The sequence below is a fragment of the Saccopteryx leptura genome, chromosome 1, assembly GCF_036850995.1.
Source record: "Saccopteryx leptura isolate mSacLep1 chromosome 1, mSacLep1_pri_phased_curated, whole genome shotgun sequence".
NCBI lineage: Eukaryota > Metazoa > Chordata > Mammalia > Chiroptera > Emballonuridae > Saccopteryx > Saccopteryx leptura.
The window spans coordinates 106,804,095-106,830,560 of NC_089503.1; the positions used below are offsets into that span (position 1 = coordinate 106,804,095).

The 26,466-nt window shown below is 44.2% G+C and overlaps 1 protein-coding gene and 1 non-coding gene across 2 annotated transcripts in view; one reads left to right on the top strand and one right to left on the bottom strand.

Moving 5' to 3' along the window:
• RAI14 (retinoic acid induced 14) overlaps positions 1-26,466 on the bottom strand; it is a 154,141-nt gene that overhangs the window by 125,329 nt on the left and 2,346 nt on the right. Inside the window, exon 2 of the mRNA XM_066373727.1 lies at positions 5,078-5,161. Within this exon, the coding sequence (XP_066229824.1) occupies positions 5,078-5,113 (36 nt within the window). The 5' untranslated portion in view covers positions 5,114-5,161. The remainder of the gene's footprint in view (positions 1-5,077; positions 5,162-26,466) is intronic.
• TRNAT-UGU (transfer RNA threonine (anticodon UGU)) lies at positions 17,970-18,045 on the top strand. Its single transcript has one exon. It is a non-coding gene; the product is annotated as a tRNA-Thr (tRNA).

Sequence of the window (26,466 nt, forward strand, 5' to 3'; positions counted from 1 at the left end):
GGGGGGAGCAGGGCTTCAGACAAACCGCTCTGGGATGGAAGGTAAGGAGATATGTTTTGGGTTGAATTGTGCCCCTACCCTGGAAAAAAAAGATAGGCTGAAGTCTTACCTACGTCAGAATATGACCTGGTGTGGAGGCAGGGTCTTTACAAAGGTAATCAAGTAAAATGAGGCCATTAGAGTGGGCCCTCAACCACTATGACTGGTGTCCTTCTGCAAAGGGGAAATGGGAAGACAGGCCCACATGGGGAACAGCATGTGAAGATGAAGGCAGAGATCAGGCTGATGCAGCTACAAGCCAAAGACTGACAGCAAACCCCCAGAAGTGGGGGGAAGCACGGAACAAGTGTGCCTTCATAGCCACCCGAGGAACCAACCCTGCCAACACCTTGATCCCAAACTTCAAGCCTCTGGAACTGGAAGACAACATTTCTGATGCGTAAGCCATGTGGTCTGTGCTCACGGCAGCCCTGAGAAACTAATACGAGGCAAAATCAGGCAGCAAATGGATTCCCCACTTAAGAAGGGCTGACAAGATCTGCCAAACATGTGGCACAGCACAATCCTGACAGAACTCCTCTCCAGGATCCTACAAGGGTCTCATACCTCCACCCAAAAAGGTCACCTCGGATGTATTTATAAATGAGGTCTATGAAAAAGAGGCTTAGCTTTGCAACAAAATAAGCCAAGGCCCCTTTGTCAACAGGGAGACTCAGATTTTGAATAGTCCTTTCTTGTTTTTTGGCATGTGTGTGGTGGGGAGGGAGGCTTGGGCACGTGTAAAAATTTATTAGAAATGACTAAAAGCTCCCTGAAAAGCACACCTTGGCAGTGATGTCAATTATTGACCTTCATGAAAGCTGTTCTCTCAACAGGTAAGAAACTCAAGCTGCTGTCTGAGCAGGACATCTCTGGCCCCGGAGATTGACGGGGTGTGCGCACTTCTTTGGCAGAAGGCTGCCATCGTCAATACCTGCTCTGTAAAGAATATCACCCTTAATCTCTCACGGAGCCAGCCATTTTGAACTGGCTGCTTTGATTCCTTTGTGGAAAGTCCGGTGCTTCCCTATTACAATGGAAAGCATAACTGGGAACAAATCTTTCCTAAAATTAAACACATACCCGCAAAGTAAACTCTGAAGGCCTCAATCGTATTGGAGAGGCCTCGCTCAAGATTTGTTATAAAGATTTTTCAGCCCCACTTCCCATCCCTTAACCTCCACCCATCTCCCGCACGACTCTAAAAGTTGGCATTCGCAAAGAAATTCCAGAAGCCTGAGCATTTTATGAGCAAAGGGAAATCCCAACCTTCTTGGCCTCATTTCTCATGATGACAGCTCATTTTTCCATGTGGAACCACGTACTAGTTGCTGCAAATATTTAAAGAGGTAAAGAAGTCACTTTCAAACTGTAGTCATAAAGGATATAAATAATGATGATTTACTAACTCTGTGCTCCCTTTACAAGCATAAAAGTCAAGTCTAGCCATTTTTAAAATAAGAATGACTCCGAGTCATGCCAAGGGCACTCTCCTGGGCTCCTGAAGTATTATAGTGTCAAGGGCAGTATTTTAAGACACTCGCCCACTGGGCAACGGGGCTGGCTCCCCTGCCAGGCCTCCCCCTCCCCTCCTCTCCCCACCATCCTCCCAACTCCTTCCCATCCTCTAAGTGGAAGAAGCCTTCGCTGTAGAGCTCGCCTAAAATGTCCCGTTTCCAATGATACGCCCTTCTCTGCAAACCTACAGCACTGACCATCCAGACCCCACAATTTAACAACCGGTTTACATCATCTTGAAGGTACCTTTAACATCTATATCTCTTGCATGTCGTTTTTCTCCTCCAACCTCAGTTTATGGGCTTCTTCCAGACAAGAGCCACACTCCTCACGTCTCCTGTATTCTCCCCAGCACTGAACCCAAGTTGAAGGATGCCCAAAATAAAGTTATAAAGGGGAACTGAGAACCGCCATCCACGGCAGAAGGATAAGTGTTTAGCTCCATAACTCTCTTTGGCCTTTGTGGGTTATCTGCCGGCTCCCAGATATGGTCAGAGATTGAAGCAAGCAGACAATGACATTATCTAACCACCGTCCACAGAATCAGGTTCACTCCTCTATTACACTCGTATAAACCTGCCCTTGATGTCGGGGCCATCTGATCCACACTGTTCCAGAAAGGACACCGGGATTCAACCTCTACCCGCAGGATGGGCCTGGAGGAGCAGAGTGACCGTAAGACCAGCGCAGGGGGCTCTTTTGGGCCACTGTTGTCCTTTTCCACTCCTGGGTTTTGCTGCCAACGGCCACAGGCTGATGAGGCTGCAGACCTCCCGGACACAGGCGGGCTGAAACGCGATCGCACTGTGGGTCACCTGCCTTCTCTTCATGAAAGCATGAACATGATCTGCTGTGCCTTCTTCCTACCCCCCAGAACCACAAAGAGCCCTTTCTTCCAGCTCCTCCGCTCAGCCTCACACAAAGACAAGCAGGAAAACGTGAAGGCTGATGCTCTAGGTTCCGTCTTTGAGAGAGACCACTCACTTCGGGCAGAGAAGGTTAGCATTGGGCTCATTTAACTGAATATAAACAGTTTAAAATTTATTTTTCTTGTAACAAGTGACCACATGTATGAAGAGCAAGCCCTCCACCCCCAACTCTCAGTTTCCCTCCTCAGAGGCAGAGCTGGTACCAGATCAGTCCGCCCCTCCAGACCACGGACACTTTTCTGATCTCACTTTTCATCGTGGGTTTCTGATTAAGAGAAAGGAATAAATATTTACCAAGCATCTCCTGACTGCCAAGTCCTCAGATGGGTGTTTTAAATACACGAGCACATTTAACTTTCATGACAACTTTGTAAGGCTGGTATTTTCTCCGCTTTTCCGGAGAGGAGCCGGAGGTTCAGGAAAGGTAGGAGACTTGCCCAAGGCCACACACCTAGGTCCAAAGTCGCCTTTCCAAACTCCCCTAGATTGTCCCATTTCATAAAATCAGATCTCCAGCCCAGTTTTCTCTTTCAGGAAGCCTGGGCTCTGGAAACAGGTTACTTTGGCACAAAAACTGGTTGGTTGTACAACTTAGAATTCTAAGAAGTCAGACACGTTACCGTGCCTCCCCAGGTCTCAGTTTCTTCATCTGTAAAATGAGCCTCACAAGAACACCTACCACATAAGGTATTCCCATAAACAGCTTGGCCCAGCACCTGCCAGAGAGTAAATACTCTGAAGTGGTTAGTCACCGTTATCAGTGGCTCGTGAACAAACTGGGCCTTGCAAAGGTTTTATTTTTTTGTGTTTCTCCCCTCCACTGAGCTGCACAGTGGTGTGGCTCTGGGAAGTGCTTTGGGATGAATCTGGAGATCTATCTAATATATTCTGGCCCCATTATACCAATTTCCTTTGCTCCATGCCCGAAGTTTGCTCCACTAACATTTCTTCTCTTAGCATAAACCGCCAAACGCACAACCTTTCTGCTGCCAAATCCCAGAAGCTTTTAATAGTATTTTTACTGTGACTTGTACTTTATCGTGGAACTAGTTCAGTTTTTATTTAAAAACTAGAATCTAGCAACATTCTCCCTATCACCAGTTTTTAATTTTTAAACCAAAAGTTTACCTGCTGATCATTTCCCCCAGGCCCTGTTCACGTGTCAGGGCACTCTAGACTGAATCCATTTTGCTAAAATAATCTCAACCTGTATAGATGGAAGCTACCCAAATTCTCTTGGAATGGGAAAGACATTTGTTAACCTGGCTGCACATTTTTCAAACCCATATCCGCTCAACTGGGTGACATTTTCCATTTAACTGCTTTTTCCTGCTTAGCAGAAAGCCAAATGAGATTCTAGAATCATATGGCCAGCAGATGAGGTTGAAGGGAGTTTCTCAGGGGAGTAGCAGGGGCAAGGGGCTAAGGAAGTCCGATGACCAAGCTCTCACTGTCCAGAGGCTAGCTGGATGACTTTGTCCAAATCACTTCACATTCTGAGTGTCAGTTAGCTTACCTGAAGAATGAGATGAGACCATCTTTTTTTCCTGAAAAACCTTTCTAGCTCTAACTTCCTTTAAGCAAGATAAGATTCTGTACTCATCCCACAAGCATCTTCTCTGGTCTGGGTCTTATCAGGGCAGTAAAATAAATGTCATGATGCAACCTCAGGAGATAAGCTTCAGCCAAAAGGAAGTATGCACGTATGTTAGCCATCACAGACACAGCCTCTATTGGTTGCAAAAATGTGGTTGCACCAAGCTGTCACATAATTTATGGCAAAGCCATAAAACCCAGGTTTATACCTTTAATTACCTAAAGTTAAAGGATAGCCAAGCAAGCCTACTAGGAGGGTGATGTATCTGGAATTCCATCAAATACCCTTCCATGAATTTCTCCCATTCAACAATTCTGCTCAAAGCATCTGGAATGCGGCTAGTACAACAGTGGAATCTCAGCAGGATTTATGAGGTGACCTTTTGTTAAAATAGCATTGTGTATAATCCTGCGGCTATGCTGTTCTGCTCCATTTTCTCTTCTGGGAGGCTATGTTTCCTACTGCTGGCGTCATGGCTAGGTCCTCCAATCCAAAGGCTTTGATGATGATTAACAAATGAGTAAGAACCACAGGAATTCAGGGGGAGTAAAGGTACAGGCAGCAATAAATACTGTCTTACCACAACCGCCTGAACAGAAAGTTAAGAAGAGTCTCCTAAGGCGAACGTGAACCATGCTAAGACGTAATTCTTTAACCATGCTCATGAGACCAACTTCCTCTAAAATTCAGATCTGGGGGACTTTAGAAATGCTGAGGTTTTTACTGATTCCTTCCTTGAACACGTGTAACTTGACTGTTCCTTTCTCTACAAGGCACAGACCCCAGGAATTCTAAAGTGTCATATTTGAAAGCTATACGTGCAGACAGCAAGGAACCCAGAGCTCGCCATTCACAAAAGCCACCCTGAGCCGGGGCCCAGATGAACCCAGCCGTGGCTGAGGAAGCCCGCACCTTATTCAGGTGGCAGTGGAGGGCTATTTCTGCAGCCCCCCGAGCAGCCAGGCAGCCAGACTGTGTGTCACCATGTACTTACATCGCTCTTCCTGAACTTCGCTTTCAAGCTCTTCATGTTTGGTCCATTCAGCCTCCAAAAGCTCTAGAGGAGAATGTTCAACACCTAAGGAGAGAAAGAAAGAAAGAAGTCAATTATCAAGGTTTCCAAATCACCACCACAGGCATTCCCTCCTGATGGGACTATGACTTTGGGTCATGGGCAGGAGGTCAGGGTAGAGTTAGGAAGGTGGTCAGAGTGAAGAGCTTAAGATGTAAGAACAGGTTGTTTCCACTCATGCTGTACTGCTCCCTGGAACCTCCTGAAGTTTTCATGTTAACCAAACCTTTACATTTTGTCTCAACTTCCTAAACATAAAAAGGACAACAGGTTTAAGACACTGCTCAACTGTCTTGCACAAAATACAGTGTCTGTATGCTGAAGTAACATCCTTCATGGGACAATTCCCACCATCCACCTCCTTTTGAAGGATCACCATAGCGAAGAATGATAAGGCAACAGTTCATACTCCAGATGCCATGCATTCCCCATTTATTTTTCTCAGCGTGGTTTCCCCCCTCTAAATGCACAGGGCAGTTAATGAAAAATGCCAGCAACAACAAAACCTCCCTCAGCAAATACCTCATTCCTCCGGAGGCCACTTGAAACAATGAAAGACTCCCCAGGTCCTTGTGGGACCCAGCCCTACCCAACTGGAGCTAAAAAAAAAGTCTTAAGAAATAACTTTCGTAGGAGGAGTCTGTGGTCCCCTGGAGAGAGAATGTAATTTTCTTAAGTATATATGTACTTCTTTTCAGGGAAGAAAGTTCCTAGTTTGCATCTGCAAACTAGGGGGCAGTCACCCTTCGAAGGTTAAGGACTGATGAGTCTAAGCCCCTTTGTTTTCCAGAAGTAGAACCTCAGAGATGTCAAGACCTCTGCCCGCAGCCTCAAAGCCTGCAATGCTGGAATTCAGGACCAGACCCCAAAGTCTCACAGTTGAATGCTTTGTTCCACTACCATCTAGCCCAGTGGTCGGCAAACTCATTCGTCAACAGAGCCAAATACCAACAGAACAACGATTGAAATTTCTTTTGACAGCCAAGTTTTTTAAACTTAAACTATATAGGTAGGTACATTCCTTATCGAGGTAGCACCCACACGTGGTATTTTGTGGAAAATCCACACTCAATGGCCAACGTGCCGCATGTGGCTCACGAGCCGCGGTTTGCCGACCACTAATTTAGCCTCTAAAACTAACACCGAAAAGCAGAATCCTGTGCAAAAATAATATTGTATGGATTTTATCTTTTTCATCCTTGAACATGGAAAATGTACAGTGTGGACCTTTGCATTTAGGCATTTATGGCCAAAAGGCAAGGAAACTCGTGTGCAAGTTCCCATCCTATGTGATCACAAGCGCTCTCTCAATGTAACTTCAAATCTCAACTGGCAGGAAGTGAGAACAGGTATACTTCAACAGTACTGTCCATCTGAGCACTAAGAAACGGTGGTCAAGGTTGTGTGTTGTTCCTCCGCCACCCTCATCATTCTGGACTAAGCTGATCTGAGGAGACAGAGCGGGGGAAATGCAAGCAAGTTAAATGGTGGTGCTCATCCTTCCCGTGTCCTCCTCGCTGTTCCCAGAGGTCCAGCGACTTGCTGGCTTCTAACGTGTTTACTTTCATTGTTGCTGCTGCCATCAAGTAGGGCCCTTGGATGAATGGTATCAACACACAGTCATCATAGTGAACTCTGATGACACTAATCTGGAGGCCACACCATTACTTCAGCCTTCCTCCTCCCTGTGGTCCCCTTCAATATAGATTGGTAGGTAGAAGTGACAAAATGCATGTTGCCTGGGAAACCATACACACTGTAATTACACCTTGGTAATTGCCAAGTATTTAACCACAGAGAAGGCTGGGCTGGTACCTGAACAACAAAGTCACATTCCGGGACACTGTTTCTCAAAGTTGGCCCCTAATTAATCTGAATCGGAAGGACTTGGGGACAATTTGCTGAATGTAAAACCCTAGTCCACATCCCAAGGAAATTGAATCTCAGGGAGCAGATCCCAGGAATCTATTTGGTTCAATCTTTTGCACACTGATATTTGAGAACCTAAAACCAAGGTAGATAAACAGGGAATACACTTGTCTGAGTTGCACTGACTTGTACACAGCCCTTTTTCATGCCAAAACAAACCACAATTGGATGAATCCAAGTGGAAGTAATGATAGTCAGCTATTCCCAAGCTGCCATTGGCTCATGGCCCTCCACCAGCTGTATCTAGAGAATGGAAATTGTTCTTGGAGTTCAATTCCTTCCACCTCTGGGCAAAGTACTAATAGCACAGGAAAGAGGCCAACCCCATGCAACAGTAAAAGGAGAGAAGAGAAGCCAAGGCTTGGGTAATCACAAACTAGCCCACCAAGGTGGAACCACCCAAGCATTCCTTCAGTCATGGCGGAGAAGACTTCTGTTTGAGGTCCTGGTGGGTTTTCATAGGTGTTATACTAGGTGTGTGTGTGTGTGTGTGTGTGTGTGTGTGTGTGTGTGTCTTTGTTTTTTTTTTTTTGTTTTTTTTTGGCATGCCAGTGAGAAGTATGCAAACTCTTATTTGAAGAAGATTAAATAAATAAAGCAACTAATTCCAAAAATTCTCAGGGGAATGGATTAGTTTTGAAGTGAACATCTTCTTGGAATGATGGCTCTTAGGTGAGTGATAGCTGGGTGGTCTGTGGGTAGAACCCAGGAGGATAGAGATAGGGGTCAAGGGTAAACAAGTTCTAGAAACCTACCAAAGAGTAACTTCAAAAACAAGAATGGTAGCTGGGGACAATTAAAGTTAGTGATAGGTCACTGCTTTCCTGGCATTTGTAAAAGAATCTAACACATGGAAGCCATAACCAGTGGGAAGTAGCCTGCCCCTGAGATGATGCTGAGCCCCCACTGCCTCACCGCCTCCTCTTCCCCGAGAGGACCCATGAGTAAGTCAGGGACTTACTTGCCTTCCTCAGGTCAGCTACAGTCTCACAGCTCCAATTCCCAAATCAGAACTTCCAAAGCCCAGTGGAAAGTGACACCCATTAATTTAGCAAGGCTACACTAACAGCAGTCCTTGGAAATGTCAATTAAAATGCTTCACTCAAAAGAGTTGCCATGAAGCTGAATGAGCTGCACAGCCGCCTAATGGACAGTACAGAAAGAGGATGAGAGGTTATACATATGCGGGAAAAGTTGTTTGAACTAAGTTCGTCCATTTCAAGTAAAATAAAGCACATCTACCCACTGGGCAGGAATATTAGACAGTTTACTTCCTTGCCCAGGCCAAAACAAGTCACTGAAACTTAGTTTCCATCCCTGGTCTCCAGGCACTACAAGGCACTGAGTCCGTCAGAGAGGATGTAACAGTCAGAGATACCTTCTCATCTGAAAGACAGGGTCCAACAAACAGGATTCATTTGTTAATCCATTTTCCCTTTAAAAATAATGTAACTCTCAATCAAAGCTTAACATGAGCTATCCTCATCTGATTTAATTCTAGCCTGAATCAAAAGACCTTGCTGTTAGCCTACAGAGCTTTATTAAAAGTTAAACTTCTTTGAGTAGTGAAAATAACTTATAGTGGATATGGGCTCTCCCTCTGGGGTGATGAAAATGTTCTAAATTTATTGTCATGATGGCTGCACAACCTGTGACCATACCAAAACCATTCGTTTGTATACTTCAAGTAGGTGAATTGAACAGGATGTGAGTTATAGCTCAACAAAGCTGTTATTTTTAATAGCTTAATAATCTCCATTACCTTCTCCAATCCTTTTTTATTTTTTTATTTTTTTATTGAGTGAGAGGAGGGGAGGCAGAGAGAAACTCCCACATACACCCTGACTGGATCTACGGGGCAAGCTCACTCAGGGGTGTTGTTCTGCCCATCTGAGGCATTGCTCTGTTGCTTAGCAACCAAGCTCTTCTTAGCGCCTGAGGTGGCAGCCATGGAGCCATCCTCAGTGCCCAGGGCCAACTTGCTCCAAATGAGCCATGGCTGTAGAAGGGGAAGTGGGGGGCAGAGAGAAAGAGAGAAGCATGAGGGGGAGGGGCAGAAAAGCAGATGGACATTTCTCCTCTGTGCCCTGACTGGGAATTGAACCCAGGCTCTAATCCTTACAGTTAGGAAAACTCCAGGTTAGAAACCTCTGTAGTGATTGAAAAAGAACTGAAAAGAAACACAGATTAACAAGTAATATCCTTCACACTAAAACAGGGGTCAGGAACGCCACATATTTTAAAATGTAATTCTGTGAGAGCCATACAACAACCTGTGTACGTTATGCATTATCAAATAAAAATTTGGTGTTGTCCCGGAGGACAGCTGTGATTGGCTCCAGTCACCCGCAACCATGAACATGAATGGTAGGAAATGAATGGATTGTAATACATGAGCATGTTTTATATTTTTAATGTTATTATTTTTTTTTATTAAAGATTTGTCTGTGAGCCAGATGCAGCCATCAAAAGAGCCACATCTGGCTCGCGAGCCATAGGTTCCCAACCCCTGCACTAAAATGTAGTTGCTTCTAGTATTTCCTTATATAGCTATTTCTACACTACCACCCACCCCTGGATTGAAGTGGTTAGAAAAAAAGCTCCCCTCTTATATCTTCAGACTACTTCTACTACTCACCCACCTCCACGCATGACCCAAGGATTCTCTGTAAGGCGAGGCTGCCAACTATGTCAGCAATGAGCGCTGTTTTGGAGCCCCAGCCAGGTCATCTGGATGCTCCGCTAGACTGGGGGAACCACTGCTCTAGACGCAATGATACCACACAGACAATAGACACTTGCATTAAGAAATAATCTAGAAACATTGATAGATGAGTATCTTCGAGCACTGCGTGAATCTTTCACAATGTTGGGGGGGGGGGATGGGAGGGAAGCCCTCAACACTAAATTCTAGGAAGAGCAACACACTGGTTACCCATGGCCACTAGGCAACAGTGTTAAGTGGCAAAGGGATCACAGGAATCCATTAGCATCTATGATGTCATATGATAGAAGCCAAGGGCCGCAAATTCCCTGTGAACCACACAGCACTGGGGGATACAGGAAAGAGTGTGCTCTCGCTGGCTCTCCCTTCCTTCCCTCATGGAAGAGAGGAACACTTCTGCACAATCCTCAGCAAGCCCATTACACTCGTGTGCACCTTGGCTTCAGGATTTTTCCTTCCAGGTTAAAAAGACATAAGACATAAAATCCGCAGCACCGAAGGCGCATGCAACAAACATAAAAACTAAAATTAAAGAACTCTTTTCCTTGCCAGCATCTACCTCTTTACCTTAAGTACTTGATTGTTTCCTCAGATAATAATCTCTCTGCAACCAGGATGGAATTTTAACCAAAAGCTGTGCAAACACTCAATTCTCTCGATCTGGAAAAACAAACAGTCTGTGAAAGGTCTGGCCAGACCAACCTTCCCAGGAAAGACGTCCCTGTCTACACTGCCCGGCCAGCCATCGGAACTTCTGCCGTGGGCAGGAGCTGCCTCGAGCCTCCGCCTCTCAGCCAGGGCTGTGCCTGGGATCTTATCGCAGCTTCTGGAATGAAGAACATGGAGTGGGGAGCAGAAGCCAGTGAGCACTGGGTCCCCTCACCCACTCTACTTCATCCACAGCACATCTGTGCTTGTGACAGTAGGAAAAACATCTTCTTATGTCATTTATTTTTTATTAAAATTTATTGAGGTGACAGTGGTCAACAAGATCCTCTAAGTTTTCAAGTGTACATATTTCTATGATACATAATGTGTCCATTGCACTGCATACCCACCATCCAAAGTCAAATCATCTTCCATCATCAGGTATTTGGTCCCCTCTACCCCCCTCGTCTGGTAGCCACCACACTGTTGTCTGCGTCTATGAGTTTCAGTCTTACATCCCACTTATGAAATCATATGGTTCTTAGCTTTTGCTGACTGACTTATTTTGCTTAGAATAATATTCTCAATGACCATCAGCGTTGTCACAAATGGAAGTACTTCATCTCTTTTTACAGCTGAGTAGCACTCCATAGTACATATGTGTGGGACCAATTTTAAACACATACAGACATCCAGGTGATGGGAACTCTGGTCAAGTACTATAGGGGATGTGAGCAGAGACCAAGATTACGGGACAAAATGACACAAAACTAGTCATCAGATAACGCAGAAATTCAAAGAGTAGAAATCTTTGGGGGCTGGGAAAAATCAGAGAAGTCTTCCCAGTAAGGGTCAAGGTCTACCTTGCCTTAAAGGAAACACAGGGTTTTATGAACTAAGGAGGAAAGGGCATCCCGTCTGTCCGCACCCACATGAGGGGGCACACCCATCTGAGATTTCCCAGGCAAGGGTCAGACACCTGTCCTGTCTCTTTAAGCCGCCCTAGAAGCTTCTCTCAAGAGGTTGAATAGAGGGGATGGGAATTGTTGCACAATTCTCTCTGAAGAAAGATCCTCCCCCAATTTGCACACACTGATCCTTTTAGACTCTGGCTACGAGTGATGTGTTTAGGAGTCCTGCCACCAATTCTCAGCAAACTTGAAAATGCACCTCTCACCCTGTTTGCTTCCTTTGGAATGGCAGGTTTTCAGGGTAGGATTGTCATTTTGCTTATACTAAGGTGCTGGCCATTGGCACACAATCATAAATGTTTCATGAATGACTGTGTAAGACAAGATTGGGTTAGGACCCCGGATAGCCTTTAGACTTCACCTTTGACCTCTGCAAGGCTCTCTCTTTGGTCCCAAGTGCACTGGGTTAGCTGCACTGGGACCTGAGCAAACGCACCATAACAATTAGGTTTTACGATGTACCTATGAAAGCACTAAAGAAGTTAAAAATAAATAAAAGCCCAAGTCACGTGGCCTATGGAGCCTTACCAGGCTCCCCTCCTTCCCGTCCTGCCCACCTTCGCAGCCTCTCATTGCCATGCTCCTCGGGCATCACCTCTCCAGCCGCTTGCTGAGCTCAGCCAAGGGAGCTGACCACTCTGAATAATGGGAAGTGAGTCAGCACAGAGCAAGGACCATCAGATAGAAACCTGGGGGTCAAATGGTACAGACCTCTAGTTATAAAACAAGTAAGTCACGGGGATGTCATGCACAGCATGGCGGCTACAGCTAGTAATACTGTATTACATATTTGAAAGTTGCTAAGAGAGCAGATCTTAAAAGGTTCTCATCACAAGAAAAAATATTCTGTAACTAGATAAGGTGATGGATTTACCTAGACTTGTTGTGATGATCATTTTGCAATATATACAAATATCAAACCATTCTGCTTTATGCCTGAAACTAATTTCATGTTATATCTCAATTATATCTCAGTTTTTAAAAAGTATTCAGCAATTGAAAATGACTATAGACTTTTTTACACTAAAGACTAATCAGAAACGTCATAGGTTTTATCGAGAGACAAAGTGTTCACTTAGTAAATTTTAAAGAGCTAGTGCTACAAAAAAGCTGCTTTTTGATTACATCTTGGGCGGCATATTTACTTAGCAAATCAGATACACATGAATACATGAGTGAATGAATAAACATACAAGCAAACTCTCCTGAGCACTCATTATGGGCTGTGGTTTCATATACGACATCTTTTTTATGAATTAACTAAGGAGTAGGTGTGTTAAGATTGCCCAGATGATAAAGAAGGGGAAAATTAAGGGATTAAAAATATAGATATAAGCAGTAGTTTCATTTTGGCAATGAATCCTTTCTGAAATATTTACTGTAATCGTTCTTCCCTCCCTTCTTTCCCTCCTCCCTCCCTCCCTCCCTTCCTTCCTTCCTCCCTCCCTCCCTTTCTTCCTTTCTTCTCTTTCTTTCTTCCCTTTTTGCAAAGAAATCACCACATTCTTTTTAAGCCACAAATATCCTTCAGATATTACATCATAATAATCGTGCAACGTTGTAAAACTCTCTTGAGAACATCAATCTCCCTCTGTATTCACAACTTGCCTTTATCCTGGGGATGACATTTCTCTTAAAAAACAAATACATCAATCATTCTTCTTTAAAAAATAAGATCTACCATCAACCAGGACCAATCTTGGTCCATGAAGCAGTCAAAGTGACCAGCACTATTAAAAAATCAGCTGAGGCTCTGGCAACATTACTATCTGGTCTGTCAAATGTGCTGCTCACGGGCTCCAATAAGCTATCAGAGCAGAACCCCAAGGTTGCCTCCTGCCCTAAATCCATGCAATTTAACAAAAAATGGGCTTAATCAAAACATGCTACCTCTGGAATATAAAAGTCATTCTAGGACTAAGGAATGCCATATAGTTATCCCTCATTTTGAGGTTATTTTAAAGATGATCTCTAAAGGTTCTTTCTGTTTCCAAATCTTAGTCTAACCACTTTGTTCAGATACCTACTAATCAACCCCAAATGGCAAGGTGTGTGTGTTACATGCCTTAGCTTCTCCCTTCCAAGTCCACTCGTTGGGTTCCACCTAGCTTGAAACCCAAGAGAACATCAACTGAAAAGATACAGGTCCACTCCTGAAACATTACTGGTGAAAATACAAAATGGAGAAAGCAAAATGTCATTGTGGGAAGCATGCTAGCAGTTTCCTATGAAGTTAAATATAAATTCACCATATAACCCAGCAATTCAATACCTGCATATCTTGCCAAGAGAAATGAAAACATATGTCCATACAAAGATTTGTACATGAGTGTTTATAGCAGCCGTACTTATAACTGTAAAAAAGTGGCAACTACTGGAATATCTGTCAATGAGGTAAACAAAATGTGGCATTTCCATACAGTGGAATGCCATCGACACTGGAAAGGAAGGAAATACCAATACATACTGCAACATTGGTGACGCTCAAAACCACTGCGTTAAGGGAAGATCAGACACAAAAGACTGCAGATAACAAGATTCCATTCGTATGACGCATCCAGAACGGGCAAATTTATAGACAGGAAGTAGGTTGGTGGTTGTCTAAGACTGGGAATGGTTAAGGGAGTGATTGCAAATGGGCATGAGGGATCTTTGGGTGCCGGGCTGGAGATGGGGGTGGTGAGTGTTTTAAAACCAGACTGTGATGATTACACAATCCTGTAGAGTTTGTAAAACTTATTAAACTGTATACTAAAGTTGGTGAACTGTATGGAGTATATAAAGCATACTTCAAGGAAGATGTTTATTAAAAGATCAAATACAAAAAGAGAAAAGGAGCTCATACACAAAGTTGTCAGGTCGTGAACAGTATCTATCTTTACAGTGAGAGGGTTGGCCCGTTTATGATTATATGTAACTTGTTTTTACTGTAGAAAGACTTGAGTTGCCAAACGACTGCTTACTGTGGACTTCATCGGCTCCCTGACTTGGTTTCAAAATGGGGATTAATTGGACTCTCCACATCCAGAATGCTGGAAATGATCACAATGGTTCTGTTTGGCCTGCTGACTCTTTAACCAGTCACCCAGAATCTCAAATACTTTTCAGAATAGGGATAAATTACTAAAACAGATTCTGTCAACTGTGATGCTCTAGAACAGGAGTAAGGGTGAGGGCGGAGAACACAAAAATCCTTACTGACAAATCCTTTGGGACCTCTCACCAATCAGACTTGCTCAGGTCGTCCAATCAGCTACCTCAGGAGAAGAGCCTAGAGTTCAAGAGCACAGCTGCATCTGTCTGCTCTGCCCACTACATCTCTAAAGTCAGCAGCCAAATTTGCTTCAGGAACCTACAAAATGTGAAACATACACACTCCCTAGAGCAGAGGTCCCCAAACTACGGCCCCGCGGGCCACATGCGGCCCCCTGAGGTCATTTATCCGGCCCCTGCTGCATTTCTGGAAGGGGCACCTCTTTTATTGGTGGTCAGTGAGAGGAGCATAGTTCCCATTGAAATACTGGTCAGTTTGTTGATTTAAATTTACTTGTTCTTTATTTTAAATATTATATTTATTCCCGTTTTGTTTTTTTACTTTAAAATAAGATATGTGCAGTGTGCATAGGGATTTGTTCATAGTTTATTTTATAGTTCAGCCCTCCAACGGTCTGAGGGACAGTGAACTGGCCCCCTGTGTAAAATGTTTGGGGACCCCTGCCCTAGAGTCTAACTGGGATGAAGAGAACAGGATGACCTAACCCTTTGAACCTGTAGGTTAAGGAGGGCTTACTTAGCATTCATTTGATTGACTCTTAGCTGCTCCTTGATCTAGTCTGCCCCAGGCTTCACGCCTTGCTTCACACACACACCCCTCCACCCCTGCCCCAAAGCACTCCATTCATTCTTCACCCCATCACTCCAATCACTGTGGCAAACCTGACCTGGCCAGCCCATGGGGGTCTTCAGGGCCACTTTTATCCTGAAAGTACTTGCGGAGGCTGTCTTTGCCTCTCCTGCAGGAACCAGCCAACAATGAGGACAATTGCAATTCTGGAAATGAACAGTGTCAGACTACTGTAACTCTCACAAAATAAACAGCCACTTTAACAGCTGGGTCCATGAGGGACTCAAGATGGTCTTTTCCTCCTCTGCTCCCCAGGGGACCAGGAAGCTGTGCTGGGGGCTGAGGCAAAAGATGAATAAGGGAACCCCTTGGAATAGAAGGGAACAAAGAGAGCGGAGAGGGCTCAGCTGGACCAGGAGGCCTCAAAGGTCCCCGGATAATCCTCTGGGCAGCTAATCCTTGAATAGCCCCGAAGACATGATATGCAAACACACTGTCACTCACCCTAATTTATTCCAAACAAGACCCCTGGAAGAGAAGCCTAACACAGTGGCTCAAACAAGGCATCGCTGCCTGAGGACAATGCCAGCCTGAATCTGCCACACTGTTGCCCTGGCAGTGCAAATGGAAAGCCTGTCAGATCATTTTCCATTAGAAGATGCAGGCTGCTCCACACCAGCGCTTTGTGGGGGCCTCGACCTGCCTGCCTAGTGAAGACTGAACTGGATGCTCCAGACCACTGCCTGCGTTTAGGAATCAGAAGCAAGCAGCACTAACATGAAGGATGGGGCATGTTTCATCAACAGTCACAAAGATTTACTATGCTCCCACCACACCCCACACACATCCACCTAGACCTTGCACCTGATGCTAGGAGGGTGGACAGAGTACAAATAGCTACTCAAGAACTTGCAATTTAAGCGAAATAATAAGAAGGCCTATACTGCTTTAATTACTTGTGTGCTCTGAATACCCACTATGGGCCATGGAGAAATGTGGACCACACACAACTCCTGCCGACAAAAATCAGTCTGTTAAAAAAAAATTTTTTTTAATCCATGCAGATTACATGTGCAAAAGCAGACATACAGATTTGTAAACCAAAACCACAAATGTCCATTATACCATGTAATCAGTTTGTGATGAAGCTGTCATATTTCTTCAAAGAGATGTTTAAAGCTATGAGCAAAATCCCTGGTAACTGGTTACAGACACAGGGAAGCTTCATCAAATATGCATTTATTGAGGGCATTTTAGGTTTCAGGTAGTATACTGTGATTCCAAGACTGACAAGATATCACGTTATTTAGATTGATGCTGTCCAATACTATAGCCATCAACCACACATGAAACGGGACCAGTGCAAACTGACAAGTACTGTGAATAGGAACTGTGCAGTGATTTCAAAGACTTACTATGAAAAAAAATGTCAACCATACCACTAATAAGTTTTATATTGAGTATATGTTGATAATATTTTAGATCTGCTAGGTAAAATAAAATAAATCATTACAATTCATCTCTTTGCTTTTTTTGTGGCTACTAGAAAACTTTAAATGATCTCTGTGGCTTGTATTTCTGGCTTGCTGATAATTCTGACACAGTGATAATTTAGAGTTTTCCTTCAAAGACAGTGATGACAGCATCCATTTAGCCCTAACAGCATCTTATCATTATTACTAACAAGGCAGGCATAAAAAAGGACAAAATGTATTTTCCCATGTTTAACATTCACTTGCTATCATAAAATCACGAAACTCAGATCTAGTTTAAGATCTGAGTTAACTGTAAGTTAATGATAACGAAACCTGTAGTTTAGAAGATTTACTCTACCACATGGAGAAGAAGGAATATTAACCAACAACGTGCATAGCTGGTATTGCACTCGACTGACAAACTTCTAGGCAAACTCAAATACTACTCTGCCCTATACAGTTCAGAAAACACGAGTATGTTTTTGCCTGTCAGCAAATGGACACTCTTCCAAAGGATTTAGCCAGAATTTAAGTCTCTCTCATTTATTTTAAGAACCACCACCTTCATTTGAATCACGATTGTACTGCTCTGTGCCTAGATTATGATCAAAACAAGTTGGTGAAACTGAGGAACTTGTTAATGCAATTTCGAATAAGACTGGTCATTACTAAAAGAAATATGTCTTTACATTGTCCATATTACCTACTGGTAAGATAACAGAAGGACTAAATGGAGGAATGACAATACAGGGATATAGTTGTGAATTACACAAGATGTGTTACAATGATTTATGGGGCAACCCCTCTTTATTGTTACAGATTATAATGGCAGGTATAATCAGACTGGCTAATGTATCAGCAGTTCTTTCACAGTAGGTTGATAAAGAACATGGTAACATTAACAATATAATAACAGCCATTATTGCTATCATTTACTTCAATTTTAGCTTGCTTTGCAAAAATTTTTTCTACTATTTTATTATAAATGAGTATCATTTCATTTAATGCTCATATCACTTTGGAATTAGATGCTATTATTATTCCCAGTGTCCAGATTGGGAAGCTGCAGCCTAGAAAAGTTTATTTGGCCCAAGTGGCATAGTTTCATAAATGGAGGCGGCTGGGTTTAAACTCAGAGCCCAAAACACACCCCTAGGCTGCATAGTAGACAATAATTATTTTTAAGTCTGGCCAACACATTTACTACTTAAAAAAAGTGAAGGCCCTGGCGGGTTGGCTCAGTGGTAGAGCGTCCGCCCTGTGTGTGGATGTTCCGGGTTCGATTCCCAGCCAGGGCACACAGGAGAAGCGCCCATCTGCTTCTCCACCCCTCCCCCTCTCCTTCCTCTCTGTCTCTCTCTTCCCCTCCCGCAGCCAAGGCTCCATTGTAGCAACGCCCCAGATGGGCAGAGCATTATCCCCTGGTGGGCTTGCCAGGTGGATCCCAGTCCGGCGCTTGTGGGAGTCTCTCTGCCTCCTTGCTTCTCACTTCAGAAACATTAAAAAAAAAAAAAAGTGAAGCTGCCTTTACTGATGGAGCAGTCCTCGACCCTGCTGCTGGCACGCACCGGGCTCCCTCTAGAACAGCGGTTCTCAACCTGTGGGTCGCAACCCCTGCGGGGGTCGAACGACCAAAACACAGGGGTCGCCTAAAGCCATAGGAAAATACATATTTCTGATGGCTTTAGCCACTGAGAAGCCACGCTACCTTCTGCAGCAGCGCTATTCAGCTTGAACGCACGTCATTATGAACGTGCTGACGTGCGTTCCAAACTGAATGCCTGAGGTCATGCACAGACATGATTGCATCATCCATCCAGGGCCTAAGGGGAGGGGAAAGCGGGGGACGCTCCACAGTCCATAGCAGCACATTAGGTGTGTCTGGCGCTTGCTGACGTCATCAGTGGGCGGGAGCAGCAAGCGCCGGAGGACAGAAGCCTAGGAGGCAGAGAGCCAAGAGAGCCTGCAAGACAGCCTGCTGGTGTAAAAAAGGTTAATAATGTAAAAACAGTACACACAACATACACACAATACTGTGTAAGTGTAAGGTGCTTTGTGTGTAATCATTACACAGTACACAAAGCAGCTTACACTTACACAAAGCACCATACACTTACACAGTGTGAACTACATCGGTCTTATACTATAAGAGACCACTATAAGATGTAGTTCACACTGTTCCCCAATGTATAATTATCTCCCATATCTCCCACTATTTTCCCATATTCTGAATGAGGAAACTGCTGAAATCAGCGGTTTCCGGCATTGAATCCGCCTCCTATTGATTTCATTGGAAGTGCAGCATTTTTTGTGGAAGAGAGCTCCCGAGAATCTCGGGTTACCACACAATCCGCTGCAGCCTCCTTTTGATTTCAATAAGAGGCGGAGAAATGACAGTTTCCGACACATTTCTTCCTCTCCTATTCAAGTCAATGGGAGGCTGCTCAAATATAGAGCATGTTGCTTAATTTTTTCCACGCTAGAACTTTTCCTAGAGCAGAAAAATTCCAAAGGTGGAATCCGCCACCCCCAATAGACTTCTATAGGAGGCAGATCTTTTACACTGCAGAATCCGCACAGCAGATTCCTCAGTGTGAGGCCTCTTTCAGTCTATTGGGGGTGGCGGATTCCACCTTTGGAATTTTTCTGCTCTAGGAAAAGTTCTAGCGTGGAAAAAATTAAGCAACATGCTCTATATTTGAGCGGAATCTGCTGCAGCCTCCCATTGACTTGAATAGGAGAGGAAGAAATGTGCCGGAACTGCATTTCTGCCGTACAGGGGATCTCTCTTCTGCGGAATCCACAGGTCTCCCATTGAAGTAAATGAGATGTGGATTCCACCGCAGAAACCGCTGCTTTATAGTGTGAAAGAGCCCTGAAAGATACCATGCTGTGCAGAAACTGCAGTGTATCCTATGATGTAGTTCACACTGTTCTATATAGAAAACTTGCCACTAATCTGGAAAAAACAGGTCCATTAGTTAAGCAGCTATTTATGGAATGGTAACTCCAATACACTAGGTAAGGAGGTCCATTAGTAATAAATATTTCTCAATATATAATTAAATATTGTTTTTGTGATTAATCACTGTTTAAATTATGTTTGATTTGTAGCAATGAGAATACATAATGCATATCAGGTATTTACATTCCGAATCATAACTGTAGCAAAATTACAGTTATGAAGTAGCCACGAAAATTATTTTTTGGTTTGGGGTCACTGCAACATGAGGAACTGTATTGCGGGGTCACGGCATTAGAAAGGTTGAGAACCACTGCTCTAGAAGGCGGAATGGAGCAATCTGAAAGGGCACTGCTCTCGCTCTTTGCTCTCACTCACATGCCTGCCTCATTATGGGGAGGGTCCCGTCTTTATTTCCTTGTCCTTTCATAGGTGCAGCATGTGCTGAATGAATAAAGTTATTGACCTTATAAGTCAAAAAATCCTTTTCCACAAAGCTTTGCTAAAGTTATCAAGTTACAACAGAAAATGTCAAAAAAAATTACAAGTGAGGTGGTTATTTTTACACTAAACTGAGCAGGTGAACTACAGACCGACAGCGGAAATTTCCACGGTTCTGCAAGGATCTGAAAGAACAGAACTTCTAGACACTCAGATGCTTCCTTCTCATTAGGACTTCTTCATTCATAATTATTCTAAAACGCTGTATAACATTTCTCTCCAAGCTACAAAAAATGAAATACTACCAATTCTTCAGGACAATTAAAAGCACTGCTATTACAGTAAAAGTGGGATCCTGAGACACATCACCCAGGGGGTGCAGGAGTTTGCCCGGAAGCCACGTGCGGCAGCAACCCAGACCGGCAGGCGGCCACCTACGCGGAGGCAGGTATCACCTGGACAGGGCGTGCTGCTCTTTCTGTTTCTTTTGCCACCGTGGATATAAACACCCACTTGCAATGTAATGAGAACCAAATACGCTTTGTTCCAAGGGGTATGCTCTTCAAATAATCAGGGGCTGTTTCAAAAGAGAAGAAAGCAAGCTTGTTGTCAAACCAGGTACAAACAGTAACACATCCGTGAACAGACTGGCCAAGAGACAGGCTCGGATGGAGTCATTTTGAGGGAATCTGTCTGGCTTTCAGAGGCTTTGGAAGAAAAGCAATAGAAAAAGTAAACAAAAAGCACACCCAACATGGTATAAAGCTGAAGAGCATAGAAAGAATCTAATAAGTTGATCAAGATTGTTGACTGGACTTATATTATACATACTGTTAGTAGCAGAAAAATGTTTTTCTTTAAAAAAAAAAAAGGAAACCCCACACAACTTACAGATATTGGGTTATAGTTCCTATGCCTATATTTTTAATAGTTTTTTTCCCAATTAAAAACAATTTACAGGAAAGAAATGAGACTTTTTTTCTCAAAACAGAACAATGACAGTATCACCACCACCACCCACAAAAAGTAAAGATTTAAAAATTTTTTTTTAAAGAGTACTTTATTTTTTTTTTTTTCAGAGACAGAGCGAGAGTCAGAGAGAGGGATAGATAAGAACAGACAGACAGGAAGAGAGATGAGAAGCATCAATCATCAGTTTTTCGTTGTGGCACTTTAGTTGTTCATTAATTGCTTTCTCATATGTGCCTTGACCGTAGGAATATAGCAGACTGAGTAACCCCTTGCTCAAGCCAGCAACCTTGGGTCCAAGCTGGTGAGCTTTGCTCAAACGAGATGAGCCACGCTCAAGCTAGTGACCTCGGGGTCTCGAACCTGGATCCTCCACATCCCAGTCCAACACTCTATCCACTGTGACACTGCCTGGTCAGGCAGGATTTTTAAATTTTTAACAAAGAAAGATCCAAGAAGGTTCTGAGAAAATCTGAATCAACCTATGATAAATGAGAACTAGGTCTGAAATAAGATTGCTCAGAGAAAGAATGGTAGGCCTCTCACCACCACCCAGCCCTGTGTGAGGATATCCCAACGTGGCTCACGGCAGCACCCCAGGGCACCAGTATATGCTGTGGCTGGGCCCTAGCTTGTATTTTCCGCAGCCTTTCATAAGGAAGGAAAAAAAAAGTAACCCTCTGCCCATGAGGCAATTGGCTCACAAGTTCCCACATCTTCTGGGTGGCTGGAAAGAGGCCACTGCATGGGCAGCTACTCCTGGCAGTGGTGTGACTGGGTCATCACTGTCCAAATTAGGGTTCCCTTTCATCTCTGAAAAAGGAACAGTCACTGGTGTGTCAGCTTTCATAGATGTTCCAACTACATGAGCCCTGTTGTCAAACTAAGAGTCTTGGTCCATAATTTGTTAACACACTGACAAAGCTTGACAAATAGATTTGTTTATATGATTCTCACTCAGCAGATGCAAAAGGGCCTGGGTTCCAGATCCTCCTCCGACCTTCACGTCACTGCTCAATGTCTTCTGCCTCACCTGGGACTCCCCACTAGGCTCCTTTACCCTATCACCCACCTAAAATATACCCAAGAGGTCACTGATATATTTAGCTTTGTTTTGTCAACTCCTATATTCATCATGCAAGGCAGAGAAAATTCAGTTGGCTTCCTCGCGAAATAACACACCACACTATAACAGTGAATGCTTTTAGTACCATGAGTTAAGGATTTCATGATGGGACCATTTTTAGAGTATTTCTAGGTACCCTATGGCATATTGCTTGTTCCTTGATCTTTAGAGTAAGGTCCACCACCACTCTCTAATAATGCTCATGGATGAATGCACAACGTCAGAGCAATGATGAGTATTCCCCCTGCAGCAATTCAAAGAAATACACGTTTAGTCCTAGAAATTCTGTATGATTGGCAATGCCTAAGACTGTTGCTGGCCTGTCTAAACAGACGCTGTGTGAACAAGGGAGTCAGGACCTCTCTGTATCTACCACACTTAAAATGTTGGAAAGAGAAGTCATAAAGAAAAGGGAAGGAGGGGCACATCTGAGCATCATGTTCCTTATGTTTCCTCTGAATTCAGGTTCAGGCAAATGTTGGCAGAAGAAATCTGAAGACAAGTGCTTTGAAGGATAAAGTACACAAATTTAAGTAGAGATCTTTTATATATATATATTTATATATATATATATATATATATATATATGATACTATGTTTTTTTTGGTGGGTTTTTTTGGGTTTTTTTTTTTTTTTCATTTTTCTGAAGCTGGAAACAGGGAGAGACAGTCAGACAGACTCCCGCATGCGCCCGACCGGGATCCACCCGGCACGCCCACCAGGGGCGACGCTCTGCCCACCAGGGGGCGATGCTCTGCCCATCCTGGGCGTCGCCATGTTGCGACCAGAGCCACTCTAGCGCCTGAGGCAGAGGCCACAGAGCCATCCCCAGCGCCCGGGCCATCTTTGCTCCAATGGAGCCTTGGCTGCGGGAGGGGAAGAGAGAGACAGAGAGGAAAGCGCGGCGGAGGGGTGGAGAAGCAAATGGACGCTTCTCCTGTGTGCCCTGGCCGGGAATCGAACCCGGGTCCTCCGCACGCTAGGCCGACGCTCTACCGCTGAGCCAACCGGCCAGGGCTGGGTTTTTTTTTATAGAAGCTGGAAACGGGGAGAGACAGTCAGACAGACTCCTGCATGCGCCCGACCGGGATCTACCCGGCACGCCCCTGTCGCCCACCAGGGGGCGATGCTCTGCCCCTCCGGGGCGTCGCTCTGCTGCGACCAGAGCCACTCTAGCGCCTGGGGCAGAGGCCAAGGACCCATCCCCAGCGCCCGGGCCATCTTTGCTCCAATGGAGCCTCGGCTGCGAGAGGGGAAGAGAGACAGAGAGGAAGGGGGTGGGTGGAGAAGCAAATGGGCACTTCTCCTATGTGCCCTGGCCGGGAATCGAACCCGGGTCCCCCGCACGCCAGGCCGACGCTCTACCGCTGAGCCAACCGGCCAGGGCCATGATACTATGTTTTATTTTTTATCCAGATGGAACCTGCAAATGAAAAGTGACACTTGGGGCACTCAATTGCAGTCATTTAGGATATCCAATATGTACTAATAGGGAAATTCCATATAGAAAACTGCAACAAATAGCGTTCTATTCATTCAACAAACATTCCAGTACCTACATGTCAACACTGTTCCAGACACCAGGGATAGAGCAGTGAACAAAAGAGGCAAATCCCCCGTTTTTATGGAATTTCTAATCTAGTATGAAAAGACAGCCTACTAAAATAAATGAAAATATATGGCGGAAGGTAAGAAGTACCGCGGACAAAAATAAAGCAGAAAACGGCTCTGGCCAAATAGCTCAGAGAGCATTGTTCCAATACGCCAAGTACACCGAGGTTGCAGGTTTGATACCAGGTTTTCTCTCTGCCTTCCCCTCTCTCTAAAATCAGTAAAGAAAACAAGAGAAGAAGGGGAAGGCGGGTAGGGGAGGGAGGAAGGGGAGGGGAGGGGAGAAAAAGAAAAGAAAGCAGAGAAGAGGAGCAAGGAGCCCTGGAAGGGGGTGGCCAGGGCAGGTCTGCTCAGAAGGTGATGTCTGAGTAAAGGTCTGACGGGTCAAGGTACACAGACATGCTGATATCTAAGGGAGACAGTGGGAACAGCAAATGCAATGCCTCTGAGGCAGGAATGTACCTGGCAATTTGAATAATGAGGAAACCAATGTATTTAAATGCCTTAAACTGCTTCCAGATTAAGGGATTACAATTAGGGGCAAAATGTCACTTACACAGCCACATTCTCATAAACTCTTGGAGCAGGAATGTGCTCTGTAGATGCTTACTCAAACCCCTTAATCTCTCCAAGAAGAAATGAGGAGACAGTGGGTGAGTCATCCAAGGTGACAGCACTGGAGACTAGCTAAGAAAGGCTCCAGCAGGAGTATCCCAAACTCAGAACTGCAGTTTTATTTCCTGCTCCAACTTTATAATTAAGAGCTACTTTTCTCATTAAAAAAATTTTTTTTAAAACAAAACAACAAGGCCCTGGCCAGTTGGCTAAGTGGTAGAGCGTCGGCCTGGCATGCATGCGGGAGTCCCAGGTTCAATTCCCGGCCAAGGCACACAGGAGAAGCGCCCATCTGCTTCTCCACCCCTCCCCTTCTCCTTCCTCTGGGTCTCTCTCTTCCCCTCCCGCAGCCAAGTTTCCACTAGAGCAAGGTTGGCCCCGGGCACTGAGGATGGCTCTATGGCCTCTGCCTCAGGAACTAGAATGGCTCTGGTTGCACCAGAGCGACACCCCAGATGGGCAGAACATCATCCCCTGGTGGGCATGCCGGGTGGATCCCGGTTGGGCGCATGCGGGAGTCTGTCTGACTGCCTCCCCGTTTCCAACTTCAGAAAAATACAAAAAAAAACAACAAAAGGATCCAGTCAACCTATAAAATCTTAGAGCTAAAAATTTGTCAATTTTACTTTTTCATTCAACAAATAACCACAAAAGCCCTATATATACCCTAAATATTTCTTGAGAAATGAAAGAAATAATAAATGTAGCATTACCTAGACCTTACTCCCTAGCTATTTATATGAGGGTATAACAAAGGAACCTATGCCCAGGGAAATAATGTCTCAGATGTTTATTGCCACATTATTATGGTAAAAAAGTGGAAGCAGATCAGCTGTCCTCAGCAGAAAAGGTATAACAGTGAAAACTGTAAATAGTCTAACTTTCTCCTAGCGAGGGAATGAATACACTCTAACTCATTCATCCACTGGAATTCTCTGCAGCAGCTGAAGTAAGATCTACGTGTACCTCAAAAATATAATGACAAATTTAAAAATGCAAGTTGTATGTAGGGAGAATTATATCATTTTTATAAAATGTTAAACACACAAGCTTGCAATAGTTGGTGAACAGGTAATACAAAGTAGTACCAAAGCGTGTTTGGAAACTTACATATGAACTTCACATGAGTAGGTACCTGAGGATGAAGGCAGAGGAGGATTGGATAAAATATTTCGGTTGCAAGGCCCTGGCCAGTTGGCTCAGTGGTAGAGTGCTGGCCCGGCATGTGGATGTCCTGGATTCAATTCTCAGTCAGGGCACACATCTGCAGAAACAACCATCTGCTTCTCCACCCTTTCCCTTTCTTTCTCTCTCCCTCCGTCTTCCTCTCCACAGCCATGGCTTGATTAATTCAAGCACACTGGCCCAGGGCGCTGAGAATGGCTCCAGGGAGCCTCTGCCTCAGGTGCTAAAAATAGCTTGGTTTCAAGCATGGCCCCAGATGGACAGAGCATCAGCCCCAGAGGAGGTTTGTGGGGTGAAGCCCAGTCGGGGTGCATGAGGCGCCCTGTCTATCTCCTCTCCTCTCACTTAAATAAAAAAAAAATTTTGATTGCAGTGTATTTTTTACAAGTGGATACAAAGCAAATATGGAAATATTAGTAACTCTTACACATAGGTAGTGGGAAGAAATGGAAACCTTACTATATTCTCTTTTGATGTATTGAATATATTGGAAATATTTCATACTTACTTTTATTTTGAAAGGAAAGAACAAAGAAAAACCTCCATCACATTCCATTAATTCCAAGGCCCAGTTTCTTTACTTTCCAAACCTTAGTTTATTCACCTTTTTTTTTTTTTATTGATTTGAAAAGAGAGACAGAAGAACTTCAGTCCATTGTTCCATTTAATTGTGCATTCATTTGTTGCTTCTTGTATATGCCCCCCACCGGGGATCCAATCCACAACCTTGGCAGATGGGGAAGCTGCTAACCAATTGAAATACCTGGTCAGGTCAGTTTCTTCAACTTTAAAACATGAGTGATCTTAAGT